Raw genomic sequence first — 19,048 nt, 5'->3', positions numbered from 1 at the left:
CACCATTGAACTGAAGCTGTGGAGCTCACCATCAGAGTGAAGCTGTGGAGCTCACCATCAGAGTGAAGCTGTGGAGCTCACCATCAGAGTGAAGCTGTGGAGCTCACTATCAGAGTGAAGATGTGGAGCTCACCATCAGAGTGAAGCTGTGGAGCTCACCATTGAACTGAAGCTGTGGAGCTCACCATCAGAGTGAAGCTGTGGAGCTCACCATCAGAGTGAAGCTGTGGAGCTCACCATCAGAGTGAAGCTGTGGAGCTCACCATCAGAGTGTTGCCGACATCAAGAACAAACCAGCTGATAACGTCTGCTTGATCTCAAGATGGATCGGTGAGGAGAACAAACTTTTGTGGAACTCTCCACAGCATCATGACTCCAGTCTGCAGAGAGAAGATAATTATGAAATATTCCCTCTGAAGGTCTCAGACTCGGGTCAGTACCAAGAACAGTGCTGGACCCAGAACAACGTGACGCACGAGAGGAACTCGACTCTTGTTGGTTTGTGACACACAAAGAAAAGACTTCAGAACTCGAGCCCTTATGTTGGAAACTGGAGCTGACTTGTGTGGGACCAGTTGAAATTAAATATAACAAAAATTGAATATTTTAAATTATTTCAACTTGTCAATATTTGAACAATAAATCCAACCATTCAATCATCTGATGGCATTAATGTTCTTCAATTTTTTTCAATACTTTAGATTTTTTGCCATATAAAGTCAACATTGGTGGCACTATTATATAAACATTTGTATAATACATTTAAAGGCTAAAACATAAAGAATATTGCAAACCTACATTTTAATATATATTTGAATATATAAAGAATTAGAATGTCTTGGAAAAATGTTGTTTTTATTTACGCTTCATTTTTCTTTCACAACATTAATCCCATGGTTTTAAAGAAAGCCCGTCCATCCACCCTGCCTGCACTCTCTTCTCAGTAAAGGTGAGTCAGAAGATGTTTGGTCGCCTCGACTCACGTAAGAAGTTCTTCATCTTGAATATGTCGAACGGATCGAGACGTCAAGATCCTCGTTGTGTTCGTCAACATTAAAAAAAAACATTAAAACCTCTTTGTTTGCAGACGATCAGACACAGAAGAGGTTTGTGTTTGTTGTTGACCATCAGGATCGACACGATGATGTCATCGGTCACTTCCTTGAAGTGTGGGAGTCGTCGCCTCGGGATCTGCTGACCTCGCACGTCTTTACAGGAACCGAGCGACTGAAGTCTACGAGTCGCACAAAACAAATCTGTCATGAGACGACATGTGTGTCTCTGGTGTTTGTTCTGCTCTGGCGCTGCTGTGGGTCGTGAAGGTCCTCGGTGAGAATCCCCAGCAGGCGGAGGAGGGTGAGTGTTGGAACCGACCTTTGACCTTTCAAACACAAACCATCTTTTTTTTTGTTAACACCTTTTTTTATCTCAGTGGAAATGTTTGCGTCGGACAAGCAGAGCAGCCTGAGGTGGACGTCGGAGCCTGAACGCCAGGTGAGTGTGTCGTCGACACTTCGGTGACTACTGGTGGTCCCAGTCAGCCGGGGTCATGGGGGCGTGCAAGGGAAGCACTCTGGTTGGAGTTTGTATCAAAAACCAAAAAAAGGTAGAAGAAATGTCTCTTATAAGTAGTGATGTGTTGGTGAGGCCTCATGAAACTTGAATAAAGACACTGTTTCACGATACAATGTCCTGATTTTGAAAGTCCACTAGATGTCACTCTCTGCTTTATAATCTTTGGTTCTGATGTATTATTTCCATGGCACTCACTCATATGATTTTCAAACTGGGAGTGACATCTAGTGGCCTTTTAAAAAAGAGATACTGTATCATACAGAAACTGTATCATGATACAATGTCCTGATTTTGAAAGACCACTAGATGTCACTCTCTGGTTTGAAATCTATGGAACTGATCTACTAATTCAATGACACTTGAAATCATTTTCAAACTGACAGTGACATCTAGTGGCCTTTCAAAAAGAAGGCAGAGTATCATGAAGCTTCATCAACACATCACTACAACAAAAAAGGTAGAAAAAGTTTGCATCAAATGTGTTTTTTCTCATCGTAAAGCTGGACATAACTTAACCTTCTCTTGTTGATGGTCTCTCCAGTGGACTGAAGTCCGCTTCAGTGTGCCGGCGTCGGGTCCAGTGCTGGTGCTGCAGGCGTGTGGCCGACCCGTCAGAAGGACGGTCCTGAGCCGGTGGATGCAGCGTGAAGACGCCCAGAACCTCCTGATGGACCTGACGTTTGCTCAAGAGCAGGAGCCGTCGGATCAGCCGAGCCTCCTCCAGGTTCACCTCTTCGACTCGGACGCGCCTGCCAGTCGCTTCCCAACAGGCGGGACGGTCGTGGAACTCCAGACGACTCTGCCTTTTCCCAGTGATGCTTCTCAGGCACAGATCTCGGGGTTCCTCAACCAGAGCGTGTCTGTCAACCTGGGTCCTGTCCAGAAGAAAGGGTATCAACTTGGGTTCTCCTTCTCTGGGACGTGTGTGCTGGTGACGTCCATCAGGATCTTCTACAGGACGTGTCCCGCCATCACGGAAGAGCGGGTCCGGTTCGGACAAACTGTGGCTGGATCAGCACCGCTCATGGGTTCATGTGTGGGGGGCGCTGAGGAAGTGTCCCCCCCTGTGAGGGAGTGTAGCTCGGCTGGAGTCTGGGGTCCAGTGGAGGGAGGTTGTCGGTGCAAAGCTGGACACGAAGCCACGAACCACAGCTGTTCAGGTACAGATACGAGGAACTGAAGAACCCTCTCTGATAAAACTTCTTCCTAGAAATCCACAAAGTTCAGTTGTTTTTGATCCACTAGGATACATAGAAAAGATCTGTTCTAGATTTTTTAGGCACGTATTGTGAGATCTTCAGTTCATGGTTTAAACTTATAGGGTTAATTTCTACAAGCTACGGGTTAATTTTAGCAAGTTTTGGGATATTTTTGCACGTTTGTCAATGTTTTTGGCATGTTTTTGTATGTTTCTACAAGTTATGGGTTAATTTTTGAACATTTTGGGATGTTTTCGGCATGTTATTGTGTGTTTTCGACAAGTTATGGATCAATTTTTGCACATTTTTCAATGTTTAATGTATGTTTTGAAGACTTTTTTGACAAGCTATGGGTTATTTTTGCACATTTTGGGCTGTTTTTGGCATGTTTGACACATTCTAGGGAAACTTAAAACACGTAATTTAACCAAAGTCCATAGAAAATGACTCACAGCCTCAAAATAGAAATGTTTCTTAATAATTGAATTCCAGAGGATCTTTCGGGGGAAGTTGCTCACATGGAGCGACTGAAAGAAAAGGTTTCACTTCCTGTTCCTTGTGGTTTTATTGATTCATTGTTTATTCAGGAACTTCAAGACTGATGATGGTACGAAGCTTCATGAAGCGTCGGCATTATTTTGGTCCACTAGATGTCGCTCTCTGCTCCGATCACTTCCAACACCTTTTCTATTGAAACCTCACATCATTTCATAGCCGATGGCGCCCCCTAGTGACCTGTGAATCTACGACACTGTTTCACGAAGCTTCGTCGTTGACTCTTAAGTTGTTGGTTCGTGTCCCGACTGAAGCTCTGACGTCAGGTGTGTCTCCGTCCGTCCAGACTGTAGGACGGGGTTCTTCAAGGCACTCGCAGGGAACGAGGACCGATGTCGAGCGTGTCCCCCCAACACCAGGACCCTGGACTGGGGCTCGGAGTCGTGCTCGTGTCTGGACGGGTTCGCTCGCCTGAGGGAGGATCCGGAGGAGCTCGGCTGCACAAGTATGACCTTTGAACTCTTGACGTGTGGACGTGTGTCGTGGCATCAGAACATTGGAGGTTTAACATTTGAATGTAGAAAAAAAAAGTTATTTTTTAAATAATAGTTTCTATATTTAAAGGTTGATTTAATTTATTTTAAATAGTATTAAAGGAAATATTTTTCAAATGAATTTAAAATTCCACATTTTTATTGATTTAATTCATTAAAAAAAACATTTTCGAAATTCAAATGATTTTTGTCTGTGACCTTTAAAGGTCAATATTAACCTTTTAAATTCAATATAAAAACACGACGATTGGGTCAAAGTTCGATCAAGTAGCTCGGTGCTCGTTTGCTAATGTCTGGTGACACTATTAACACTATTAAAATCATGATTAAAATAATACTTTTATAAATTCATTGTTTTATTTTGGTTTTAATATCAATCCAGTTTTGTCTGGTTTCACTATTGCAACAACTTTTTTATATTTAATTCAAAAGTTACGAATGAAAAAATCTCAACTTTAGAAAATTAATATTTCAATGATTACAATTTGAATATATTAAACTTAACGTGTGCAAAGAATTGTTAATTTTATTCAAATTTTTATATGAAATTATTGTTTTAAAAAATCACTCTTTCAATACAAAAATCGTGGAATCAAAGTATTCAATAAAAATAATGTAATTAAAAAAACAACATTATTATTTCATTTTAAGTTTCAACATTCTTAACGTGACGTGCATGTTCTGATGTCACTGACAAACATGCGTGTCGTGTAACACGTATGTTCATGTGTTCAGAGCCTCCTTCAGCTCCGCTCAATCTCACGGTTCACCATCTGACCTCTGACCTCCTGCGCCTCACGTGGGAGGCGCCTCAGGACGGCGGCGGCCGACAGGAAGTGATGTACGACGTCACGTGTCACAGGAGCGCGGGCGGCGGTCGGTGGGAGGCGTGCGGGTCAGAGGTCGTGGCGCTGGAGGGGGAGCGGCAGATGAACAGCACCTCGGTCATGATCCTGGGATTGAACCCGCACCTCGACTACAGGCTCTCAGTGCGGGCTGTCAATGATGTTTCCAGTCTGCAGGGGGCGCCGGCGTCATCCACAGCCACAGTGACCATCCACAGATGTATGTCCCTTCATGTCCTTACTGATGAGTCCATGAAGCTTCATGAAGCGTCATATTCAGAGTCCACTAGATGTCGCTCTATGATCCTTTGAACAACTTTATTTTGGACCATCACATCCTGTTAATGTTAGAGCGCCACCTACTGACCTCTAGAAACATGACACTGTGAAGCTTCATGTGTTTGAAGGTCTCATCTCAGCCTGATGTTCGGACATGTTTGTCTTCAGGGAGAGTCCAACCCGCGTCCGTCACTCCAGGACTGGATCTTCATCAAACTTCATCTCCTGAACCTCACAGTGGATTCTCAAAGCGGTTCTTCTTCGTTGGTTTTGTTAGTTTCATCCTCCTGCTGATGACGTCAGTGTTCGTCTGTGTCGTCCTCCTGAGGCGCAGAAACAAACGTCTGCGGTAAAATAACTTCTCATCATCTTCATCCTCATCCTCATCCTCATCTTCATCTTCATCTTCATCTTCATCTTCATCATCCTCATCCTCATCTTCATCTTCATCTTTATCTTCATCACCCTCACCCTCACCATCACCATCATCATCATCATCATGATCCTCATCCTCATCCTCATCCTCATCACCGTCCTCATCCTCATCTTCATCTTCATCCTCATCCTCATCTTCATCCTCATCCTCATCCTCATCTTCATCTTCATCTTCATCCTCATCTTCATCCTCATCCTCATCACCATCTTCATCCTCATTTTCATCACCATCTTCATCCTCATCCTCATCCTGCTCATCCTCATCCTGCTCATCATCATTATCATCCTCAGCCTCATCTTCATCTTCATCTTCATCATCCTCATCCTCATCCTCATCTTCATCTTCATCACCATCTTCATCCTCATTCTCATCGTCATCCTCATCACCATCTTCATCTTCATCTTCATCACCCTCACCATCACCATCATCATCATCATCATCATCATGATGCTCATCCTCATCCTCATCTTCATCTTCATCTTCATCATCTTCATCATCTTCATCCTCATCCTCATCTTCATCATCATCCTCATCGTCATCACCATCCTCATCATCCTGCTCATCATCATTATCATCATCATCATCCTCATCCTCATCCTCATCCTCATCTTCATCACCATCTTCATCTTCATCCTCATCCTCATCCTCATCTTCATCACCATCCTCATCACCATCTTCATCCTCATCCTCATCCTCATCAGCCTCATCATCATCCTGCTCATCATCATTATCATCATCATCTTCATCATCATCCTCATCCTCATCTTCATCACCATCTTCATCCTCATCATCCTCATCCTCATCCTCATCTTCATCCTCATCCCCTTCCTCATCCTCATCCTCATCCTCATCCTCATCCTCTTCCTGACATGATCATCATCATTCTTTAAAGAAAAAAACATTTTGTCTATATTTTAAGTTTTTTATTTTTATTAGGAAAAATAAAGTCTGACCCTCAAGTATTAAAAATCAAATATTTCCAAACAATTGAGCAACATTTTCCAACAAGGGTTCTGCTAAACACATACATTTCTAACTCTTAAAGTAAAGAACACATTATTTTGCAGACGTGATCAGGACTTGAACCATCTGATGAACGCCAGAGTCACTTACAGACGCGAGCAGCAGCAGGAGACCCCGCCCGAGCAGACGCCTGTCACGAGTAGGTTGAAATAGAAATGAATAGAGAATATAGATGTATGCAAGTCGAGGTAACACCCATGTTGACCACATGGTGGCGCCACAGCCACAGCAGGAGTCTTCCAGCTGTTGGAAGGTCTGAACCACAGGCTGCTGGACAGTCTGAAGGAGGTTCTCGTGGAGAGACATCAGCTGACTCTGGGAAAGGAGCTTGGAAAAGGTGTCACGACTCATGGCTGGACCTCAGGTTTCATCTTGATCTCTGGCTGACTTCCTTCTTCAGGTGAGTTTGGAGCCGTGTACGAAGGAATCTTCACGTCAGATGGTGTGGAGCTCAAGGTCGCCGTGAAAACCATGAGAGGTTTGCATCAAAGGTCCGGAGAAGATACGTTTGCTTCATTCTCTTCTTCTGCGCTCACAGTGGGGATCCACAGTCAGGAGGACCTGAGGGAGTTCCTGAGAGAAGCTGAGCTCATGAAGAACTTCCATCACATCAACGTCATCCAGCTGTTCGGTGAGAAGACTTCAGAGAAATGTTTCAAAGTAGAACATCTGCCTGGTTATTGAGCTCAACAGTACACAGTTACACTGGCGTCATGGCAACCATCACAAGCTTCTGAATGGACAATAGTCCAAGATAATTATCTTCATCATCATCATCATCATCATCATTATTTGATTCCTCCTCCTTTTCTCCAACATCTTCCTCCTCATCTTTTTCCTTATCATTATCATCATCCTCCTGATCAACATAGTCCTCATCTTCTTCTACCTTATCATCATCTTCCTCCTTCTCATTATCATCATTATCTTCATCGTCTTCCTCCTTCTCCTCACCATCTTCTTCTACCTTATGATCTTCTTCCTCCTCCTCATTATCATCATTATCTTCCTCATGGTCATCGTCCTGATCATGGTGCTCATCAGCAGCCTCCTCATCTTCCTCCTCATCATCATCGTCCTCATCTTCTTCTTCCTCCCCCTCATTATTAACATTATCTTCCTCATCTTCTTCTTCCTCATTTTCCTCATCATTATCCCCCTCCCCTAAATCTTCCTTCTTCTTCCTTATCATCTTCCTCTTCATTACGATCATCATCTTCCTCATCCTCATCATCACTGAAATTGTAAGTAAGTAAGTAAGTAAGTAAGTAAGTAAGTAATATTTATTTATATAGCGCTTTTCGAGACCAGGGTCACAAAGTGCTTTAACAATCAAAACAATACTCAAAACAGTACATACTTCAAAGATCAAGATAATACTGAGAACAACACAGGAGTTCGAGAAATTCAAGGAAAAGCCTGAACAAATAGAAACGTCTTAAGATGTTTCTTAAAGGAGTCAGTAGATCATCAAGCGCAAAGAGAGAGAAGATCGTTCCAAAGCTTAGGAGCAACAGCCTGAAAAGATTTCTCTCCTCTGGTCCTGAGCCGTGTGCGTGGAACCATCAGTAGATTCTGATCCACAGACCTCAGAGCCCGAGCTGGGGTGTAAGGCTGGATCAGATCAGTGATGTAAGGAGGAGCCTGACCATGAATAGATCTGAAAGTAAGAACCAGAATTTTAAAGTTGATCCTGAAAGAAACTGGAAGCCAGTGAAGAGTTTTAAGGATCGGAGAAATGTGAGTTCTTCTACTTGAGCGGCTCAGAATTCTCGCTGCAGAGTTCTGAATCAATTGCAGACGAGACAGCTCCTTCTTGTTAAGACATGAAAACAAACTGTTACAATAGTCCAGACGAGAAGAAACAAACGCATGGATTACAAGCTCCAGATCATGTTGTGACAACATTTTCCTAAGTTTAGAGATTTTTCTCAGTTGAAGGAAACAGTTTCTGGTCAGTTTTCTGCAGTGTTGAACAAGAGACATGTCTTTATCAAATACAACACCCAGGTTTCTCAGGCTCAGTTTGACAGACTGACCTAAGTCACCCAAGTACTGACTCAACCCTGGAATCTTATCATCAGGAGCAATCACCAGAGTTTCAGTTTTGTCCACATTAAGCTGTAAAGTGTTTTCACTCAGCCATTGTTTGATTTCTAGCAAACAATTGACTAAGCTGTTCAGCCTTTGGGGCTCAGTTGGGTCAAAAGAGCAGTAGAGCTGGATGTCATCAGCAAAAATGTGATAAGAAACATCTGGAAATCTCTGAATGATTTTACCAAGGGGAATCAAGTAAGTAAGTAAGTAAGTAATATATATTTATATAGCGCTTTTCGAGACCAGGGTCACAAAGCGCTTTAACAATCAAAACAATACTCAAAACAGTACATACTTCAAAGATCAAGACAACACCGAGAACAACACAGGAGTTCGAGAAATTCAAGGAAAAGCCTGAACAAATAGAAACGTCTTAAGATGTTTCTTAAAGGAGTCAGTAGACTCCATCAGGCGCAAAGAGAGAGGAAGATTGTTCCAAAGCTTAGGAGCAACAGCCTGAAAAGATTTCTCTCCTCTGGTCCTGAGCCAAGTACAGCAAAAACAATAAAGGACCCAGAACAGAACCTTGAGGGACTCCACACAACAGATCTGCCGATTCAGACCTCATTTGATTGGCAGATACACTAAAACTGCGCCCAGAAAGGTAAGATGAGAACCATTCTAACACAGACCCAGACAGTCCCACTTCATCCCTTAGTCTTCTCAGCAGGATCTGGTGATCAACTGTGTCAAAGGCTGACGACAGATCCAAGAGAACCAGAACAGTGAATTTACCAGAGTCAGCCGACATCATGATGTCACTGGACACTTTCAATAAAGCTGTCTCCGTAGATGTTTACGGAAGCCAGACTGAAACTTCTCATGAATGTCGCTCTGATCCAGGAACAAAGACAGCTGCTCGGACACCACCTTCTCCAAGATCTTGGACAAGAAAGGGAGCTTAGAAATAGGCCTGAAATTACTGAGGTCAGTTGGGTCTAAGCCTGTTTTTTTGAGCAGAGGCTCCACAATGGCATGTTTAAATGCATTGGGAAAAACCCCTGTGGAAAGGGAGAGGTTCACCATATTGGTAACCCAGGGGCCAATTACATCAAATACTTTGATAAAAAGCCTACAAGGAAGGACGTCATCTGAGCAAGAGGAGGGTTTCATCTTGTTCACTAGTGCTGAAATATCACCCAAAGATACAGCAGTGAAGGATGACCAAGAGGAGGAGATGGGCTCAGAGACAGTAGGGGTTCCCAACAAAGGGGGAGAGATTTTCTCTATGATCAATTTAATTTTGTCAATGAAAAATCTCAACAATGCATTGCTGTCAGCTTCACAGAAGACCGGCGTGATTTGAGGAGCAGGAGACACGAGAGAATTAATCGTGTCAAACAAAACTTTGGGGTTTTTCCTATTTGCTGCTACCAGTTTTCTGATGTAATCAGATCTAGCAGTTTCTACCATCTCATTGTAAGAAGTCAACAGATCCCTGAGGTGAAGTCTGTGCACCTCAAGTTTAGTAGACTTCCAGAGACGCTCAGTCTTTCGACAAAGTCTCTTCAGACTCAGGAGATCTTCATTTGTCCAAGGGCACCGTTTTTTCTGAATTTTCAAGTTCGATTTAACAGGTGCCACTTGATCCAGTATTTCAACACAATGATCAGTGAAACAGTGAATCAAACTGTCCACATCTGGACAGTCATCAAAGGAAAGACGGTCAAACATAGCAGAAAAACTGTCTGCAGTATCGGCTGAGATGACACGCCTCTGAGACCTAACTTTCAAAGCCTTAGGTTCAGGGATGAAGTCCAGGTTGAACAAGAAAAGAGAATGATCACTCAGATGGACATCATGTACAGATACATTAGAAATGTTCAGGCCAAGAGTAAAAACTAAGTCTAAAATGTGGCCTTTTTGATGAGTGGGTTCAGAAACATGTTGCTCAAAATTAAAGGCTTCAGTTAAAGTTAAAAGTTCTTTAGCAGAACAAGATGTGACGTCATCAACATGAAGATTAAAGTCTCCAAGAATAAGAACAGATTCCATCTGAATAATGGAAGATAAGAAGTCACTAAAGTCTTTCAAGAACACCGCCGCAGGACCAGGCGGGCGGTAGATTGACACACAATAGAAAGGTCTTGTAGAACCAACCAAGATCATCTGAAACTCAAAAGAAGTGAATTCCTGTGTCTGAATCACTTTGCAAGAACAACTCTCCCTAAAAACAGTAGCAAGACCTCCTCCACGACCAGAGAGGCGAGGCTTCCCCAGGACAGCGCTATGATCATTGTCATCAATGATCAAATTGTCATCATCTTCTTCTTCCTCCACCTTATCCTCTTCTTCCTCATCTTCCTCATCTTCCTAAGTAGTTAAATTTCATGTTCAAACCTCAGTGAAGACCTAAAGTTTTCATCATATCACCTCTGAATCATCAGTTTTTAGTAAATGTTCTCAACCACGAAAAGAAATGAAAAAAGAAGCGACGACTCATGTGATCTGTGGTCATACGTGTTCTCCAGGCGTGACCCTGGAGCAGGAGGACGACTCTTCTCTGCCTGTTCCGATGGTCATCCTTCCCTTCCTGAAGCACAGAGACCTGCGGCGCTTCCTCATCGCCACGCGCTACGGTGACGTTCCCATGGTAGGACCACGACTGAAACATGGTTTTATAACACGACACGACTGGTTTTATAGGTCCATGACACGACTGGTTTTATAGGTCCATGACACGACTGGTTTTATAGGTCCATGACACGACTGGTTTTATAGGTCCACGACACGACTGGTTTTATAGGTCCATGACACGACTGGTTTTATAACACGACACGACTGGTTTTATAACACGACACGACTGGTTTTATAACACGACACGACTGGTTTTATAACACGACACGACTGGTTTTATAGGTCCATGACACGACTGGTTTTATAGGTCCATGACACGACTGGTTTTATAACACGAGACGACTGGTTTTATAGGTGGACGACACGACTGGTTTTATAGGTCCATGACACGACTGGTTTTATAGGTGGACGACACGACTGGTTTTATAGGTGGACGACACGACTGGTTTTATAGGTCCATGACACGACTGGTTTTATAGGTCCATGACACGACTGGTTTTATAGGTGGACGACACGACTGGTTTTATAGGTCCACGACACGACTGGTTTTATAGGTCCATGACACGACTGGTTTTATAGGTGGACGACACGACTGGTTTTATAGGTCCATGACACGACTGGTTTTATAGGTCCATGACACGACTGGTTTTATAGGTGGACGACACGACTGGTTTTATAGGTCCATGACACGACTGGTTTTATAGGTGGACGACACGACTGGTTTTATAACACGACACGACTGGTTTTATAACACGAAACGACTGGTTTTATAACACGACACGACTGGTTATATAGGTCCATGACACGACTGGTTTTATAGGTGGACGACACGACTGGTTTTATAGGTCCATGACACGACTGGTTTTATAGTAAGTAAGTAAGTAAGTAAGTAATATATATTTATATAGCGCTTTTCGAGACCAGGGTCACAAAGCGCTTTAACAATCAAAACAATACTCAAAACAGTACATACTTCAAAGATCAAGACAACACCGAGAACAACACAGGAGTTCGAGAAATTCAAGGAAAAGCCTGAACAAATAGAAACGTCTTAAGATGTTTCTTAAAGGAGTCAGTAGACTCCATCAAGCGCAAAGAGAGAGGAAGATTGTTCCAAAGCTTAGGACCAACAGCCTGAAAAGATTTCTCTCCTCTGGTCCTGAGCCGTGTGCGTGGAACCATAAGTAGATTCTGATCCACAGACCTCAGAGCCCGAGCTGGGGTGTAAGGCTGGATCAGATCAGTGATGTAAGGAGGAGCCTGACCATGAATAGCTCTGAAAGTAAGAACCAGAATTTTAAAGTTGATCCTGAAAGAAACTGGAAGCCAGTGAAGAGTTTTAAGGACCGGAGAAATGTGAGTTCTTCTACTTGAGCGGGTCAGAATTCTCGCTGCAGAGTTCTGAATCAACTGCAGGCGAGACACATCCTTCTTGTTAAGACATGAAAACAAACTGTTACAATAGTCCAGACGAGAAGAAACAAACGCATGGATTACAAGCTCCAGATCATGTTGTGACAGCATTTTCCTAAGTTTAGAGATTTTTCTCAGTTGAAGGAAACAGTTTCTGGTCAGTTTTCTACAGTGTTGAACAAGAGACATGTCTTTATCAAATACAACACCCAGGTTTCTCAGGCTCAGTTTGACAGACTGACCTAAGTCACCCAAGTACTGACTCAACCCTGGAATCGTATCATCAGGAGCAATCACCAGAGTTTCAGTTTTGTCCACATTAAGCTGTAAAGTGTTTTCACTCAGCCATTGTTTGATTTCTAGCAAACAATTGACTAAGCTGTTCAGCCTTTGGGGCTCAGTTGGGTCAAAAGAGCAGTAGAGCTGGATGTCATCAGCAAAAATGTGATAAGAAACATCTGGAAATCTCTGAATGATTTTACCAAGGGGAATCAAGTACAGCAAAAACAATAAAGGACCCAGAACAGAACCTTGAGGGACTCCACACAACAGATCTGCCGATTCAGACCTCATTTGATTGGCAGATACACTAAAACTGCGCCCAGAAAGGTAAGATGAGAACCATTCTAACACAGACCCAGACAGTCCCACTTCATCCCTTAGTCTTCTCAGCAGGATCTGGTGATCAACTGTGTCAAAGGCTGACGACAGATCCAAGAGAACCAGAACAGTGAATTTACCAGAGTCAGCCGACATCATGATGTCACTGGACACTTTCAGTAAAGCTGTCTCCGTAGAGTGATGTTTACGGAAGCCAGACTGAAACTTCTCATGGATGTCGCTCTGATCCAAGAACAAAGACAGCTGCTCGGACACCACCTTCTCCAAGATCTTGGACAAGAAAGGGAGCTTAGAAATAGGCCTGAAATTACTGAGGTCAGTTGGGTCTAAGCCTGGTTTTTTGAGCAGAGGCTCCACAATGGCATGTTTAAATGCATTGGGAAAAACCCCTGTGGAAAGGGAGAGGTTCACCATATTGGTAACCCAGGGGCCAATTACATCAAATACTTTGATAAAAAGCCTACAAGGAAGGACGTCATCTGAGCAAGAGGAGGGTTTCATCTTGTTCACTAGTGCTGAAATATCACCCAAAGATACAGCAGTGAAGGATGACCAAGAGGAGGAGATGGGCTCAGAGACAGTAGGGGTTCCCAACAAAGGGGGAGAGATTTTCTCTTTGATCAATTTAATTTTGTCAATGAAAAATCTCAACAATGCATTGCTGTCAGCTTCACAGAAGACCGGCGTGATTTGAGGAGCAGGAGACACGAGAGAATTAATCGTGTCAAACAAAACTTTGGGGTTTTTCCTATTTGCTGCTACCAGTTTTCTGATGTAATCAGATCTAGCAGTTTCTACCATCTCATTGTAAGAAGTCAACAGATCCCTGAGGTGAAGTCTGTGCACCTCAAGTTTAGTGGACTTCCAGAGACGCTCAGTCTTTCGACAAAGTCTCTTCAGACTCAGGAGATCTTCATTTGTCCAAGGGCACCGTTTTTTCTGAATTTTCAAGTTCGATTTAACAGGTGCCACTTGATCCAGTATTTCAACACAATGATCAGTAAAACAGTGAATCAAACTGTCCACATCTGGACAGTCATCAAAGGAAAGACGGTCAAACATAGCAGAAAAACTGTCTGCAGTATCGGCTGAGATGACACGCCTCTGAGACCTTTCAAAGGCTTAGGTTCAGGGATGAAGTCCAGGTTGAACAAGACAAGAGAATGATCACTCAGATGGACATCATGTACAGATACATTAGAAATGTTCAGGCCAAGAGTAAAAACTAAGTCTAAAATGTGGCCTTTTTGATGAGTGGGTTCAGAAACATGTCGCTCAAAATTAAAGGCTTCAGTTAAAGTTAAAAGTTCTTTAGCAGAACAAGATGTGACGTCATCAACATGAAGATTAAAGTCTCCAAGAATAAGAACAGATTCCATCTGAATAATGGAAGATAAGAAGTCACTAAAGTCTTTCAAGAACATCGCCGCAGGACCAGGCGGACGGTAGATTGACACACAATAGAAAGGTCTTGTAGAACCAACCAAGATCATCTGAGACTCAAAAGAAGTGAATTCCTGTGTCTGAATCACTTTGCAAGAACAACTCTCCCTAAAAACAGTAGCAAGACCTCCTCCACGACCAGAGAGGCGAGGCTTCCCCAGGACAGCGCTCCCTACTGGACAGAGTTCGTTCAGATGAATAAACTCTTCCTCTCTCTGCCAAGTCTCAGAAAGACATAATAAATCCAAATTAACTCTTGTGAAAAGATCATTAAGAATAAAGGATTTATTAGTAATGGAGCGAACATTAAGAAGTCCCACATTCAGCACCGATGACGTCACTGACGACGCCGCGTCACTGACAGGCGCGCAGAGCGGGATCTTTTGAAGCGAACAGCGGTCACGTGGGTACCAGCTGTCACTGAAGTTCAACTCGGTTGTAAAAGTCGAATTAAAGAGAGGAAATGAAAAAATCTTACCACCTTTCGTTGAGGTCTGGACAGACGGCAGCGCTGATGTGTCGTCAGACACAGTGAGGGGGATGTCGATCAAACATCGATGACGTTCGATGACGTCAGAGTTGTTCCGAGCGATCGCAACTGCACGTCTAATCCTGACCTGTACTCCAGCCCGACTCGATCCCTTGTGGAAATCGCCCGGTACTCGAGAGATCAAACGATATTCCACAGAGTCCGAGTCGATGAGAAGCGGAGCCGGAAACACGTTCACCGGACGTTGGTAACGGTCGCGAGTGAAGTCCTCCATCGACTCTCTGATGTTGAAAAGAGCATCACGATCATAGATCCGAGATGCTTGAGACATATCTTAAGTGATATGAGCATAATATCCGGACAAGTAGTCGTTAAAACGACTGTTTTTGGCAATTATTGCAGGAGCTTACGTTTCAAGCAGCCGATCAAAGGCTCACCGGAAGCGGAAGTAAATGAAATAGGTGGACGACACGACTGGTTTTATAGGTCCATGACACGACTGGTTTTATAGGTGGACGACACGACTGGTTTTATAGGTGGACGACACGACTGGTTTTATAGGTCCATGACACGACTGGTTTTATAGGTGGACGACACGACTGGTTTTATAGGTCCATGACACGACTGGTTTTATAGGTGGACGACACGACTGGTTTTATAGGTGGACGACACGACTGGTTTTATAGGTGGACGACACGACTGGTTTTATAGGTCCATGACACGACTGGTTTTATAGGTCCATGACACGACTGGTTTTATAGGTTGACGACACGACTGGTTTTATAACACGACACGACTGGTTTTATAACACGAAACGACTGGTTTTATAACACGACACGACTGGTTTTATAGGTCCATGACACGACTGGTTTTATAGGTCCATGACACGACTGGTTTTATAGGTCCATGACAGGACTGGTTTTATAGGTCCATGACACGACTGGTTTTATAGGTGGACGACACGACTGGTTTTATAGGTCCATGACACGACTGGTTTTATAGGTCCATGACACGACTGGTTTTATAGGTGGACGACACGACTGGTTTTATAACACGACACGACTGGTTTTATAACACGACACGACTGGTTTTATAACACGACACGACTGGTTTTATAGGTCCATGACACGACTGGTTTTATAGGTCCATGACACGACTGGTTTTATAGGTGGACGACACGACTGGTTTTATAGGTCCATGACACGACTGGTTTTATAGGTCCATGACACGACTGGTTTTATAGGTCCATGACACGACTGGTTTTATAGGTGGACGACACGACTGGTTTTATAACACGACACGACTGGTTTTATAGGTCCACGACACGACTGGTTTTATAGGTCCACGACACGACTGGTTTTATAGGTCCATGACACGACTGGTTTTATAGGTGGACGACACGACTGGTTTTATAGGTGCATGACACGACTGGTTTTATAACACGAAACGACTGGTTTTATAACACGACACGACTGGTTTTATAGGTCCATGACACGACTGGTTTTATAGGTCCATGACACGACTGGTTTTATAGGTCCATGACAGGACTGGTTTTATAGGTCCATGACACGACTGGTTTTATAGGTGGACGACACGACTGGTTTTATAGGTCCATGACACGACTGGTTTTATAGGTCCATGACACGACTGGTTTTATAGGTGGACGACACGACTGGTTTTATAACACGACACGACTGGTTTTATAACACGACACGACTGGTTTTATAGGTCCATGACACGACTGGTTTTATAACACGACACGACTGGTTTTATAACACGACACGACTGGTTTTATAGGTCCATGACACGACTGGTTTTATAGGTGGACGACACGACTGGTTTTATAACACGACACGACTGGTTTTATAAAACGACACGACTGGTTTTATAACACGACACGACTGGTTTTATAACACGACACGACTGGTTTTATAGGTCCATGACACGACTGGTTTTATAGGTCCATGACACGACTGGTTTTATAGGTGGACGACACGACTGGTTTTATAGGTCCATGACACGACTGGTTTTATAGGTGGACGACACGACTGGTTTTATAGGTCCATGACACGACTGGTTTTACAGGTCCATGACACGACTGGTTTTATAGGTCCACGACACGACTGGTTTTATAGGTGGACGACACGACTGGTTTTATAGGTCCATGACACGACTGGTTTTATAGGTCCATGACACGACTGGTTTTATAGGTCCATGACACGACTGGTTTTATAGGTGGACGACACGACTGGTTTTATAGGTCCATGACACGACTGGTTTTATAGGTCCATGACACGACTGGTTTTATAGGTCCATGACACGACTGGTTTTATAGGTCCATGACACGACTGGTTTTATAGGTGGACGACACGACTGGTTTTATAGGTCCATGACACGACTGGTTTTATAGGTCCATGACACGACTGGTTTTATAACACGACACGACTGGTTTTATAGGTCCATGACACGACTGGTTTTATAGGTCCATGACACGACTGGTTTTATAGGTCCATGACACGACTGGTTTTATAGGTGGACGACACGACTGGTTTTATAGGTCCATGACACGACTGGTTTTATAGGTGGACGACACGACTGGTTTTATAGGTGGACGACACGACTGGTTTTATAGGTCCATGACACGACTGGTTTTATAGGTGGACGACACGACTGGTTTTATAGGTGGACGACACGACTGGTTTTATAGGTCCATGACACGACTGGTTTTATAGGTGGACGACACGACTGGTTTTATAGGTCCATGACACGACTGGTTTTATAGGTGGACGACACGACTGGTTTTATAGGTCCATGACACGACTGGTTTTATAGGTGGACGACACGACTGGTTTTATAGGTCCATGACACGACTGGTTTTATAACACGACACGACTGGTTTTATAACACGACACGACTGGTTTTATAACACGACACGACTGGTTTTATAGGTCCATGACACGACTGGTTTTATAGGTCCATGACACGACTGGTTTTATAGGTCCATGACACGACTGGTTTTATAGGTGGACGACACGACTGGTTTTATAGGTCCATGACACGACTGGTTTTATAGGTGGACGACACGACTGGTTTTATAGGTGGACGACACGACTGGTTTTATAGGTCCATGACACGACTGGTTTTATAGGTGCATGACACGACTGGTTTTATAGGTCCACGACACGACTGGTTTTATAGGTGGACGACACGACTGGTTTTATAGGTCCACGACACGACTGGTTTTATAGGTGGACGACACGACTGGTTTTATAGGTCCATGACACGACTGGTTTTATAGGTGGACGACACGACTGGTTTTATAGGTCCACGACACGACTGGTTTTATAGGTGGACGACACGACTGGTTTTATAGGTCCATGACACGACTGGTTTTATAGGTCCATGACACGACTGGTTTTATAGGTGGACGACACGACTGGTTTTAAAGGTGGACGACACGACTGGTTTTATAGGTCCATGACACGACTGGTTTTATAGGTGGACGACACAACTGGTTTTATAGGTCCACGACACGACTGGTTTTATAGGTCCACGACACGACTGGTTTTATAGGTCCATGACACGACTGGTTTTATAGGTCCATGACACGACTGGTTTTATAGGTCCATGACACGACTGGTTTTATAGGTGGACGACACGACTGGTTTTATAGGTCCATGACACGACTGGTTTTATAAGTCCACGACACGACTGGTTTTATAGGTCCATGACACGACTGGTTTTATAGGTCCATGACACGACTGGTTTTATAGGTCCATGACACGACTGGTTTTATAGGTCCACGACATGACTGGTTTTATAGGTCCATGACACGACTGGTTTTATAGGTCCATGACACAACTGGTTTTATAGGTCCATGACACGACTGGTTTTATAGGTCCACGACACGACTGGTTTTATAGGTCCACGACATGACTGGTTTTATAGGTCCATGACACGACTGGTTTTATAGGTCCATGACACGACTGGTTTTATAGGTC

The 19,048-nt window shown here is 43.6% G+C and overlaps 1 protein-coding gene across 1 annotated transcript in view; it reads left to right on the top strand.

The window, feature by feature from the left end:
• Positions 1-1,221: 1,221 nt before the first annotated feature.
• LOC148081108 (tyrosine-protein kinase receptor TYRO3) overlaps positions 1,222-19,048 on the top strand; it is a 23,069-nt gene continuing 5,242 nt past the window's right edge. The window contains exons 1-11 of the mRNA XM_087788516.1: positions 1,222-1,356; positions 1,433-1,494; positions 2,117-2,735; positions 3,616-3,774; positions 4,559-4,888; positions 5,116-5,296; positions 6,451-6,545; positions 6,630-6,743; positions 6,807-6,884; positions 6,945-7,037; positions 10,975-11,096. Coding sequence (XP_087644642.1) covers positions 1,272-1,356; positions 1,433-1,494; positions 2,117-2,735; positions 3,616-3,774; positions 4,559-4,888; positions 5,116-5,296; positions 6,451-6,545; positions 6,630-6,743; positions 6,807-6,884; positions 6,945-7,037; positions 10,975-11,096 — 1,938 coding nt within the window. The 5' untranslated portion in view covers positions 1,222-1,271. The remainder of the gene's footprint in view (positions 1,357-1,432; positions 1,495-2,116; positions 2,736-3,615; positions 3,775-4,558; positions 4,889-5,115; positions 5,297-6,450; positions 6,546-6,629; positions 6,744-6,806; positions 6,885-6,944; positions 7,038-10,974; positions 11,097-19,048) is intronic.

Source organism: Callionymus lyra, chromosome 4 (genome assembly GCF_982586985.1).
Source record: "Callionymus lyra chromosome 4, fCalLyr1.hap1.1, whole genome shotgun sequence".
NCBI lineage: Eukaryota > Metazoa > Chordata > Actinopteri > Syngnathiformes > Callionymidae > Callionymus > Callionymus lyra.
Note: the sequence above shows the minus strand (reverse complement) of the source record. Positions and strands in the feature narration are given on the sequence as shown.